The 12980-nt window shown below is 38.2% G+C and overlaps 1 protein-coding gene across 1 annotated transcript in view; it reads right to left on the bottom strand.

Annotated features, from left to right (window-relative positions):
• The window catches only part of LOC103269495 (caspase recruitment domain-containing protein 8-like), a 27116-nt gene that overhangs the window by 1923 nt on the left and 12213 nt on the right, over positions 1-12980 (bottom strand). Inside the window, exons 6-7 of the mRNA XM_008067069.1 lie at positions 9053-9194; positions 3055-3099 (exon numbers count right to left, since the gene is read on the bottom strand). Coding sequence (XP_008065260.1) covers positions 3055-3099; positions 9053-9194 — 187 coding nt within the window. The remainder of the gene's footprint in view (positions 1-3054; positions 3100-9052; positions 9195-12980) is intronic.

Below are 12980 nucleotides of genomic sequence, written 5' to 3' on the forward strand. Positions count from 1 at the left end.
ACAAAGTAGAAAATTACAGAACAAAACTCAGAATATCAAGAATAAAGGAAGAACAAAAGAAATGACAATATCTGGGAAAATATAATATTCTCATGAGTTTTTAAATATTCTCAATGATTAAAAGTACAAGATATATAATAATTTCCTGTGGAGTTTAATATAGAGAAAGAGAATATAGAAGATAAGTATATCATAAAGGAGAAAAGATAATGGGACCCAAATGGTGGTGAAAATGCTTGATGTTACAAAACTTAATAGTTACTAATAGAATAAAAAACAAATAACTAAGCTGTTGGATTAAGATAAATCTGAACATAACACATCTACATTCACCAGTTGAAAAACAGAGACTCTGATAAATGTGTTAATTTTCTTTTAGAACACATATCGCAGTTGTATTCTTAAAACACTAAGAAATTTTTTTAAATAAATTAAATGTGAACCATTTAACTCAAGTACTCTTCCCACATAATCAATTTATACATGTTTGGCAAAAGTGCCCTGACTCAAAACCTTGAACCCAAACACATTGCAATACCATACGTATATAATTTATTAAAAATAGTTACAGTCGGGCTCAGTGGCTTAGCCTGTAATCCCAGCGCTTTGGGAGGCCGAGGTGAGTGGATTGCCTGGGACCTCTGGTTCGAGACCCGCCTGGGCAACTTGGCGAGACCTCATCTCTACAATAAATCAAAAATTAGCTGTGCATGGTAGCATGTGCCTGTAGTTCCAGCTACTTGGAAGGCTGAGGCAGAAGGATTGCTGGAGCCCAGCAGGTCGAGGCTGCAGTGACCAGGAGCGGCCACTGCACTCCAGTCTGAGTGACAGAGTGAGACTCCAACTCAAAAAAAAAAAAAAAAATAGTTATAGATGTAGTGGACAAGCTCTAAAATTGATCCTGTAAACAGAACAAGTAGAAAAGCAATAAGGTATGTTGAAATGTGGTTAAGATCATGGGCTCTCCAGTCAAACGTTTAATTCAAAGCTCATTCTACCCCTTACTTAATTATTTACTAAATTACTTAATCTCAGTTTTCTCAGCTATAGAACTTGATATTTCAATAAAACCGAGTTCAAAGAGTAAATAAAAAAACTAAGAAATTGGTTTAATTTTGGTTACTAGCTAAAATATAAACCCAATGAGTATAGGACCTATGTCTGTCTTGTTCTACACTATGTCTACAGAGATGTCTGATACGTGATTGTTAACTAGTGGACATTTCTATATTTACCTTGAAACTCCATTGTGTTTCTCTGGCCAAACTTCACTGAGATGACTAAATAAAATGTTGGCTATAAAGTCCACATCTATAGAGTACTCAGAATTGTTAACATACCACAAAAGTTAGATACATTGCATTCATGACCATCATTTTTATTACAAATTACATGAAACAGAAATGTAACAATTACTTTGGGTTCACAAATGAGAGGTTGACTAGAATTAGTGGCAACTAGCTCTATCTTTTGGTAAAAGCTTCACAGAAGACTTGATATCAGAGGGTGCTTTGAAGAAGTAGGATTTTGGTATTAAATGTGAGATAACATCAAGCAAAAGTAAAAAGAGGGAGAAAGACATGTCTTGGTTTACAGTGCTTGAGTTCTGGGGTATGCATCTGACTCCAGACATACTCTGAGCCAGCTACTGATAGGTTCTGTGGACTGAGCTTATGAGCTTTAATTTTATCCCATAGGCAACAGGTGATCTCTCTTGATCCAAATCCCATATATTTAGGGAGGGAACAGGATTTTTGTTGGTGCTGCTCAGCATTCAGTCACCACCTACAGAGAAGTTCCTTGATTTCATTTTTGGCATCACTTTTACTTGATCTTTAATACTGCTCCTTAGTTGACCTCCATTGTAACTCCAGGAGTAATGCATGATTTTTTAAAGTTAATCTGCCTCCCTGGAATTCCTGGCAACAATAGTTGGCCAGGAAACAGGCTTGTGATCATTTCAAGGTAAGATGACATCCTGAGGAGCCTTCCCTTTACTGGGAGAGGTCAGAAAGTATTCTCTTTCTTCTCCTGGTGGTTTGTTTTGAGAAGTGAGACTTGTCGTTTATGCTTTGTGGAGTCTAACAATGAAGCCTACAATATGGAAGGCAGGATGGAGACATGGAGAAATATTCCTTTCTTGTGATGTTGTTTGAGCCCATAAATCAGCCTCCCTGAAGTCGGTCCCATCTCTTGTCCTTGATTCACCTGAGCCAGGATATTCTCTTCATAATTGACAACCATTGAAGTTGGACTTTTTCTGTCACTGGCCACACAAGAGTTGACACAGATAAAGAGGACACTGCAGATCGTTCCCGTCGGTGCTTTTGAAAATTAATATAGAGATGAGGGCATCAGGAGATAAGCATTTGCAGATCCAAATCCATTACTTACCAGATGATAGAACTTTGTTCACCTGAGTCTTGACTCTTTAGTTTAAGTGTTTTTTCGCTGTTATATACTAACTCCAGTGACTTTAACCAGTTCCTAGCTACTACCTGTTTTTGACTCATAACCCAGACCCCAACTTCCTGTTCATTCCCAACCTGCATTCAATCATCCATGCTAGTTGGAAGAGTCAATACATTGCTATCCACCCTTTAACAGTTACTCTTTGTTTTCCTTCTGAAGTTCAAAATATTTCTACTTCCATTCTTGGGTTTTCGACTTCCAGCTCTTGACTCTTTCTAGTCTCATGTTTACTCTGCCCCTCTAAAAGCTTAATTTACAGCCATGTCAAAGTATTTTAATTTGTAGTTCTCCAGATGCACAATACTTACCCCAATAATTTGCTGTGGCAGGCTCTTTTGTGTGTATGTGATGTTCTAACACCCTCACTTAAGTAAAACATACTCATTGATTGTATTGGTCTCTGTCGTCAGTCGGTCTTTGTCAATGTCAAGGATGGAAGGAATGAAGCCTCACTGAATGACATTAAGCCCCCCCACACACAAATACACACACACACACACACACACACACACACACACACACACACACACACCTCTTGATATCAGATTCATCACCTTGACTTTAGGCAAACATTTTACTAACCTGAGAAAGGAGGCGGGGCTGCCCCAGCACCAAGCTGGATATCCACTAAAAATAGAGGGAAAAAATGGAGGATGAAATAAGATGAATCATAAACTCTTCTGTAGCTTTTCTAGTTTTTAGATGCAACCAATGAGAATAATATAATTCTACATATTTCATAAGGTAAAGTTCTTTTTTTGCACACTAATCTACTAGTGAACGCCAATTAAGTCATGGGTCACTCACTGCTCATTCAGAAAGTTGACCAGAATAAGAAACACATCATTCCAATATTCTTTCTACTAGCAGGCCAATATCTTAGGAATCTTGAGAGCTCCAACAATATTATATCATACTGTCCTATATAAATTATGATCAAGGTAAATGTGTTTAGATGTGAAATGTCAACATTAAATGAGTAAATTAAACATATATTTTCAAACATGATGGCACCAGGACTGTTGATAGTGCATAAATTTGGATACATTTATAATGTGATAGATGATTTGTCAATTGGCACTACCATCTTGGAAAATAAGTGAACAAGGCCTCCCATGAGGCCTTCAACACGATCTTACACTCTTATCTAAAATCCCTGATTTTAAAGTCCTCTTGAATTTTGCAGCCCGCTCCTTTGTCAGCCCCTCAGTCTCCACATCACCAATGTAGAATGAATCAGTGTTTCCCGTAACCAGTGAGGTCCCACAATCGGGTTTCTGGCCATTTGACTTCACAGCAGAACATCGCCTTCATGGAATACCACACTCATTCAGAGACCCAGCCATCCACAATCTCCCCATTTCATCCAGAATTTGCCAATGAAAGAACCAGTGTGGTCTTGATGCCCAGGAAAATCCTTTTCAAATGAAAGAAAAGTAAACATTGTAAAAATGTACTGATGTTTACAGGGAAATGAAGGGTGTGGTGCTTACTCAAAAAATTTATTCTGTACTGGCAGTGAACCAGACTACGCTCTGGCCACAGAGCATGCAAGCAATGGGGAATGAGACATCCACACTGCTTCTGCCTATATAAGAAACCACAAAGAGAGTCAAGAAGTTGCACACACACCAAAAAAACTGGGTAAGGGGCACCCTAGTCAACAAACCGTGCTAGGAAAACTGGCTAACCATAGTCAGAAGGAAGCTGGATCCACCATACACAAAAGTGAACCCAAAAAGAATTAAATACTTAAAGATAAGGCCCCCAAATAATAAAAATCTTAGAAGAAAACCTAGGGAACACTCTCTGAGATGTCTGCCTAGGCAATTAATTCACAGCCAAGTCCTCAAAAGCAAAAGCAGAGAAAACTAAAACTGACAAGTGGGCTCTTACCAAGTTAAAAAGCTTCTGCACAGCAAAATACATCATCAACAGAATAAAGACACTACACAGAGAATAGGAGAAAATATTCACAAACTATGCATCTGACAAAGGCCTAATGTCCAAAATCTATAAGGAACTCAAATGAATCAACAGGGGGAAAAAATAGCCCCATTAAAAAGTGGGCATATGGAAGATCAATTTTTAGGTCTTTTAGAAATCACCACACTGCTTTCCACAGAGATTGTACTAGTTTACATTTTCACAAACAGTGCAGAAGCATTCCCTTTTCTCCGCATCCTCTCCAGCATTTGTTGTTTTTTGAGTTATTAATGATGGACATTCTGACTGGAGTTAGGTGGTATCTCAATGTGGTTTTGATTTGCATTTATTTGATGATTAGTGACGCTGAGCATTTTTTCATGTATCTGTTGGTGGCTCGAATGTCTTCTTTTAAGTGTCTATTCATATATTTTGCCCACTTTTTAATAGAGTTGTTTCTTTTTTTCTTTCAGCACGTTGAGTTATTTGTAGATCCTGGATGTTCGGCCTTTGTCAGATATATAGTTGGCAAATATTTTTTCCCATTCTGTGGACTGTCTCCCCACTCATGCTGCCCGTAGAAAGTGAAATGGATTTTTTAAATGTGGTATATATACATGGTGGAATATTATGCAGCCATAAAGGACCAAAATTATAGTCTTCACAGCAACTTGGATGGATTTAGAGACTAACATACGCAGTACTCTATCACAGAAACAAAGAACTGCATACCATTTGTTCTCACTCATAAAGAGACCCTGAACATTTATCATAATACTATATGAAATGGGTTGGCGGTAGTGGGACACTGCCAGGAGAAGAAGAGGGACACATAACATCAACAAGGGTACTTGATCCCAAATCAGGCGAAGTAAGAATCAATGGGAGGCCCAAACTTACCTGTTCAATGACTACTTATGTACCTAATCCTGAATTGTACCCCACATCTTTAAAATAAAAAAAATTTTTTAAGTGGGCAAACAACATGAACAGATACTTCTCAAAGGAAGACACACAAGCAGCCAATAAGCATGTGAAAAAATGCTCAACATCACTAATTATCAGAGAAATACAAGTCGAAGCCACAATGAAAACACCATCTCACATCATTCAGAATGGTTATTATTTTAAAAAATTCAAAAAGCAGCACCATGTTGGCAAAGCTATACAGAAAAGGGAATACTCATACACTGTTGGTGGAAATGAAAGCTTAGTTCAACAATTGAGGAAAGCAGTTTGGAGATTTCTCAAAGAATTAAAAATAGATCCACCATTCAACCCAGCAATTCCACTACTGGGTACATACCCAAAGTAGCATCCATCATTCTACCAAAAAGACATTGGCACTTATACGTTCATCACAGCACTATCCACAATAGCAAAACACGGAACCAACCCAGGGGTCCTTCAATGGTGGACTGGATAAAGAAAATGTGGTACATATACACCATGGAATACTATGCAGCCATAAACAAGAACAAAATTATGGTATTTGCAGCAACATGGATGCAGTTGAAGGCCATCATTCTAAGTGATTTATCAAAGAAACAGAAAACTGAATGCTGCATGTTCTCACTCACATGAGAGGTAAACACTGAATATAAATGGGCATGATGAGGGGAACAATAGACACGGGGGACTACTAAAGGGGAGAAAGTATTGAAAAACCACATACCACGCTCACCACCTGGAGAGTGAATTCATTAAAGTTCAGACTTCAGGCCAGGTGCAGTGGTTCAAGCCTGTAATCTCAGCACTTAGGGAGACCAAGGAGAGAGGACTGCCTGAGCCCAGGAGTTTGAGACTAGCCTGGCCAACTTGGCAAGACCTCGTCTCTCCAATAAATCAAAAAATTAGCCAGGAGTGGTAGCGTGTGCCTATAATTCCAGCTACTTGGAAGGCTGAGGCAGAAGGATAGCCTGAGCCCAACAGATCAAGGCTGCAGTGGCCATGAGTGTGCCACTGCATTCCAGCCTGGGTGACAGAGTGAGACTCCAACTCAAAATAAAGTCCAGACTTCACCATCCCACAATAGACCTATGTAACAAAATTGTTCATGTACCTTTTGAATCTAAAATTAAATTAAATTTAAATAAAAATCACTGTAAATTATTTTTTTAAAATACAGCAAGATTATAGAAATCATTTTATATAAAAGCAGAAATATATTTCTTCTTCCAACAATAAGGCCCAGTGATTTTAATATCATTGGTTGACCAGATTCTATGTGGGATATAGTGGAAAGTTGCATAGTAAAAATTCTGGATAATAATTGATAGTATAAAACACTGATACCTGCTATTGGAGATGGCATTTGCTTTATATCATTATCAATGTATCAAAAGAAATCTTTACATTTTCTCTTTATATTTGCTCTTGGATAAAAACATACAGATTTTTGTTCCTTTAAGGATGAAAATCTAAGCCAGGCCTGGTGACTCACTCCTGTAATCCCAGCACTCTTGGAGGTTGATGCTAGAGGATTAGTTCAAGACCAGCCTGGGCAACACAGGGAAACCTCGTCTCTACAAAAAAATCAAACAATTAGCCAGGCATGATGGTATGCACCTGTAGTCCTGGCTGCTAGGGAGGCTGAGGCAGAAGGATCACCTGAGCCCAGGAGATCAAGGCTTCAGTGAATCGTCATCATGCCACTGCGCTCCATCCTGAGCAACAGAATGAGACGCCAACTCAAAATAAAATAAAAATCTGTACTGAAAATTTTAAACATTATATTTCACATAATTAAAATGTCACATATCAGAAGAAAACAAATACTGTAACAATCTAAGATGCTAAGACATTTTACAGAATGAAGGTGGACAGGGGAGGGTGCATGTGGAGATGAGACCTGGGAGGGTTGAGTGTCATTCAACCCTGTGGTGTGACCACAATCTCTAGATCCAGCCCCACCACATGTGCCTGACCTAAAGATGAGGGCAGGAAGGGGAGGCACAGTCATGAAGATGATCTCCAGCCCTCCAGACACTATGGTGGGGGAAAGGGTGGAGATGGGATGGTATAAGGATTCAGTGGGAGAAGGAGAACAAGTAGCTGAAGCCCAGAAGAGACCATCAATGCTATGACCATATTGTCCCAGACTGAAACATATCAACAGGAACAGGTGAAATTCATTTGAAATCAATGCCCAATATTCCCTAATATATGCTCATATATTTATTTGTTCAACTAATCTCTTATACTTGGGTATTCAAGTTTCTTTCCTACTATACACATAATGCTTCAAAGAATATCACTGCACACAATTTCCCTTCCTATAGATGCTTTTATTTTATATTATAGATTTCTAAAAGTGACTTTTTGTTCAAGAAACGATTTCTAAATTAATGTACGAGGTCCCACAAATAGGTTTGCAAATTATCCTAGAAAAGGTGCTATATAAGCCACTGTTGAATATCACTATGGTCACCTTTGAAGTACTCCCTTTGAGAAGCTATAAACCAATGCCAATGCCTAGTTCACCCATCAAAGCAGTTCTGGAATTCTTTTTTTGGAATAGTCATCAGAGCCATCATTATTATTTGTTGCGGCCTATTAAGCTCACAAACTTGCCACTCCGTGCTTACATTGGCAGCACTGTACAAATAACTGTATTGGAACATCCTCCCTAATCACCAGACCTGACCCCCGGTGACCTTTTTTCTTTACCCAAAGATAATGGAAATAATGAAAGGAAGATATTTTGATGACATTCAGGACATCAAGGGTAATACGACAATGGCTCCGATGGCTATTCCAGAAAAAGAGTTCCAAAATTGCTTTGACCAGTGGACTAGGCACAGGCATCAGTGCATAGCTTCCCAAGGGGAGTCCTTTGAAGGTGACCAGAGTGATATTCAGTAAATGAGGTACGTAGTGCTTTTTCTAGGATGAGTTCGCAAACAATAGTTGGAACTCTATGTCCATATTACCACCCAAAAGGTTAAAGCAATGTAAAGCTCTAATGCAAATGTTATCACAATGCCTTTCTCCTGATATAGTCTTATTGATAAACTTTTCCTATATTGTATTGCCCAAGACAATGACCTGCCACTATCGAAGACACTGATTTCTGCATTATCATAGGTATTCAAACAGAGGATGACATGTGAAAGTATTGGACCTAGAAGAAGATCTTTCTTCTTTTCTGGGAGATTCTAAACTTTAAAGTTTAAAGCAAGTTTAAACTTTAAAGCAAGTTTTCTGGGAGATTCTAAACTTTAAAAAATTATGATTATGATGTTGAGTTTGTATAAATAGATATAACATTTTGAAGGATTTTTATCAGATTACTTAAAGGAATATGACACGCCAAAATTCAGAAAGGTGGGTATAGAAAAAATTATCAAATTGTGAGAAAAAAAAAGGTAATAGTCTTTATGTTCCTTCTGGCTCTTAGAATCTCCTGTTCTTTACCCCTTAGGTATGAGAAATTTCCATTCTCATGACCAGCCTCACTCCCAAGCTCTAGAGCAATTTACATCGTAAAGATGAACCATTGCCACCTCTTTTGTTTACTCACATTGACTATACACTGACAGTAGATTTCTTATCCTCTCTGGGATGGAACTATAAACAGGATTTCTCCTTTGACATCCAACATAGGTACATGCTTTTTCTCTCTCAAAAATGACAGACTCACATCTTTACCTACCTGGTTTCACTATAGTCTTCCAGACCAAAGTCCCATGTTTTTTCTCAGTAATTTCAAGTTGGATTGGTTCCTTCATCAACCCAGCATAAAATTTAGAGAAGGGCTGGACTTCTCCAGGGTTCCTGTAGGTCAATTTCAACTCCTAGAGGAAACATAGACTTGACATGAAACAGTAGAAGGTGAAAAGGTCTGATCTCCTACAGTGAATTGACCAATGGAACTCAACCTCTATTTTCTGCACAATCTATCTCATGGCTGCTTGAGGGGAAAGGCAGAGAAAGAGGTCAACCTCCTATTAAATTTACAATTTTAGGAAATACTGTATCCCATGAAACAAAGGGTAACCTAGCTCTCAACACCACAAGAGTCAAAGCAAAACTGTCTGAGCTACTGACTGAACACAAAGGTCTTAGGTTCTGAGGCCCCTCATTAATGACACAACCACATCAGAATCTGAAGAGAGAAACCTGCCAAGGAGCCTCATCAGGTCTCTTTCAGTCTCACTGGGAAGCCAAGGGTCAGATGTGTCATTGTGATTTCAGGTCTATCTCTCTGCTTTGCAACCCACTGCCCTGTAATCCTAAGGACAGCTGACTCGGGGGATAGGAATGAACCTCTTAATGAGGAAAGAATTTAGAAAAGCTTAGCTCAAGAGGGGATGCAGATTTTGTCGAAAGCTTTTTCTGAGTCTAATAACATAATCATGTGGTTCTTGTTTTTGTTTTTTTCTGTTGTGGTTCTTGTTTTACATCTCTTTTTTTTTTTTTTTTTTTTTTTGAGTTGGAGTCTCACTCTATCGCCCAGACTGGAGTGCAGTGGCTGCTCCCGGCCACCGCAGCCTCAACCTGCTGGGCTCCGGCGATCCTTCTGCCTCAGCCTTCCAAGTAGCCGGAATTACAGGCACGCGCTACCACGCCCGGCTGATTTTTTTATTTATTATAGAGATGAGGTCTCGCTGCCCAGGCGGGTCTCGAACCCGCGGGCTCAGGCAATCCACTTACCTCAGCCTCCCAAAGGCGCGGGATTACAGGCTGAGCCACCAAGCCCGGCTAATGCACTGAACTAGTTTATGGTCTTTGGAATGTTGAACCAGTCCTACATCCTGGCAATGAAACCAACCTGGTCATTCTTAAGATGTGTTGTTGGATTTAATTTGCTAGGATCTTTATTGAGAATTTTTGCATCTATGTTCATCTAGGAGACTGGCCTGTCATTCTCTTTCCTTGTTGAGTCTTTATCAGGTTTGGGTATCAGTGTGATGTTAGCTTCATAAAATTATTTGGGAAGAGTTTCATCTTTCTTATTTGGAAAACTTTCAACAGAATTGGTATCAGTTCCTCTTTGTATGTTTTGTAGAATTAGGCAGGAAAGCCATCTAATCCAGGGCTTTTTTTTCTTTTTTTTTTTTTTGTAGATAGATTTTTTTATGGAAAAGTCAATTTCCTGGATTGTTATTGGTCCATTTAGGGTTTCAATTTCTTCTTGATTCAACCTTAGAAGGTGGTGTAATGTCAGAACGTCCTCCATTTCCTTTAGGGTTTTGAGATTATTTCACTACAGGTGTGCATAGTAATCTCTGATAATCTTTTGAATTTCTTCTGGGTCAGCTGTGACTTCATCCTTTGCATTTCTAAATGTATTTAGGCATAGAAGGAACATTCCTCAAAACAGTTAGAGCCACCTATGACAAACCCACAGTCAACATATTGCTTAATGGACAGACATTAGAAACATTTCCCCTGAAAGTGGGAACAAGACAAGGTTGACACTTTCACCCCTTCTGTTCAGCATAGTGCTGGAAGTTTCTGCTAGAGCAATCAGGCAAGAGAAGGAAACCAGGGGTATCCAAATAAGAAAAGAGAAAGTTATGCTATCCCTCTTTGCGAACATATGATACTATACCTTGAAAACCTAGGGGAGTCTGTCAAAAACCTCCTTGCGCTGATGAATGACTTTGGTAAATTTCAGAATACAAAATTTCAGGGTGCAAAAGGCAGTGGCATTTCTCTACACCAGTAACAAACAGGCTGAGAACCAAATAAAAAGCACAATCCCATTCACAATAGCCAAAAAAAAAAAGAAATGAAATACCTTGGCATCTTCCTAACAGGAGAAGTGAAAGACCTTTATAACAAGTGCTTAAACAACAACTGCTTAAACAATCAAAAAGGACACAAACAAATGGAAAAACGTTCCATGCTCTTAGATTGGAAGAATCAATATTGTCAAGATGTCCATCCTACCCAAAGGAATCTACAGACTCAAAAAAATAACCATCGAATTTCCAACAACATTTTTCTCAGACCTGGAAATGACAGTACAAAAATTCACATGGAAACAAAATAGCCAAAACAATCCACAACAAAAGGAACAAAGTGGGAGGTATCATACTTTCAGACTTTAAACTTTACTGTAAGGTCACAATAATAAAAAAAAAAAAACCTGGTACTGGTACAAGAACAGGCATATAGACAAATGGAACAGGACAGAGATTCTGAAAGCAAAAACTCAATCTCTCAACCAGCTTATCTTCAACAAAGCCATCCATAACAACCACTGAGGAGAGGAGACCTTATTCAATAAATGTTGCAGGACTGGGCACTTCATCAAATTCCTATGCTCTAGTATACTTAGAAATAGAGCCCCTAATTTGATGTTTCCAATATTCTTTGCATCTCATTCTCTGCGTCACTTTAGCCTTAGTGCCCCCAAAAAAGGCATAGAAATATTGACACCTAACCCTCCTGCTTCTCACCTCCTCCTGAGTCCACAAACAGAAATATTTCATCTATCCAAAAACAGTAAAATTGACCAGTCTTGCTATTAATTAAAGACCTTAAAATTGATTAAGATATATTTTTGCCATTCAAATCGGGAAACAATTTAATCTTGATACTTTATTCTAGACATTGTATCTTTTGTTGGACAATCTCATTCTTTGTAATTGAGAAGTTATATTGTGAGAAATCTTTGAAAACCTGCTTGGAATACGCTAACTTTAAACTGGTTAATACTCTCTGAATTAGTGATTTCACTTAGGGCTCTAGCCCACAGACAAAACATGAAAACATATGAATGGAAATATTAATATTTATTGTTATGAGAAATTGCAAGCAACTAAGTGCTAAATGAGAATGACATGCTTCAAAAAGCTCTAGGGTTTTAACTATGTGGCATATTATGTCCTATTAAAATAACATACAGGAATAATTTAAATTGCACAGAAATATATGGCAATCTCCAGTTAAAAAAAACATATACATCATATATAATATAAACTTGACTTTCATTCAACTACCTTAACAAATACATATTAAATATCTTAGTCAGGCAAGATGTCAGGCCTAGAGGGAACCACAACAGGAAAATTTCAGTTTAGGAAACTAAGTGTATAATTTTAATCATAAAATAGTACCTGATCTCAAACCAGGCAAAGTGGGAACCAAAGGGAGGCCCAAACTTTACCTGTATGATGACCACTTGTATCCCTAATCCTGAATTTTCCACCTCATCTTTGAAATAAAAAAATATAAATTCCTCAAAAAAACAGAGGAAGAAAATATTAAGCAAAGCTATGTTACACTGTGCCACAGGCTACTAGTAAAATATATTGTGTTTAAATCTATTGCATATTGTAGCATAATTTTTAAAAATAATAAAAAGTAATAATTTAAAAATTACACAAACACTAAAATGTTACCTCTACCTGTGCTCATGTTTTTAAAGTAAGCAATATAATTAATATTATTTTTCTGTATTTTCAATTTTTAAAGGGACATACTTGCAAGACCTCATCTCTACAATAAATCAAAAAAAATCAGCCGGGCGTGGTAGCGCATGCCTATAATTCCGGCTACTTGGAAGGCTAAGGAGGAAGGATCGCCGGAGCCCAGCAGGTCGAGGTTGCGGTGGCCAGGAGCGGCCACTG

This window comes from Carlito syrichta, unplaced genomic scaffold (assembly GCF_000164805.1).
Source record: "Carlito syrichta isolate Samal-C Ts95f unplaced genomic scaffold, Tarsius_syrichta-2.0.1 Scaffold309278, whole genome shotgun sequence".
Taxonomy (NCBI): Eukaryota; Metazoa; Chordata; class Mammalia; order Primates; family Tarsiidae; genus Carlito; species Carlito syrichta.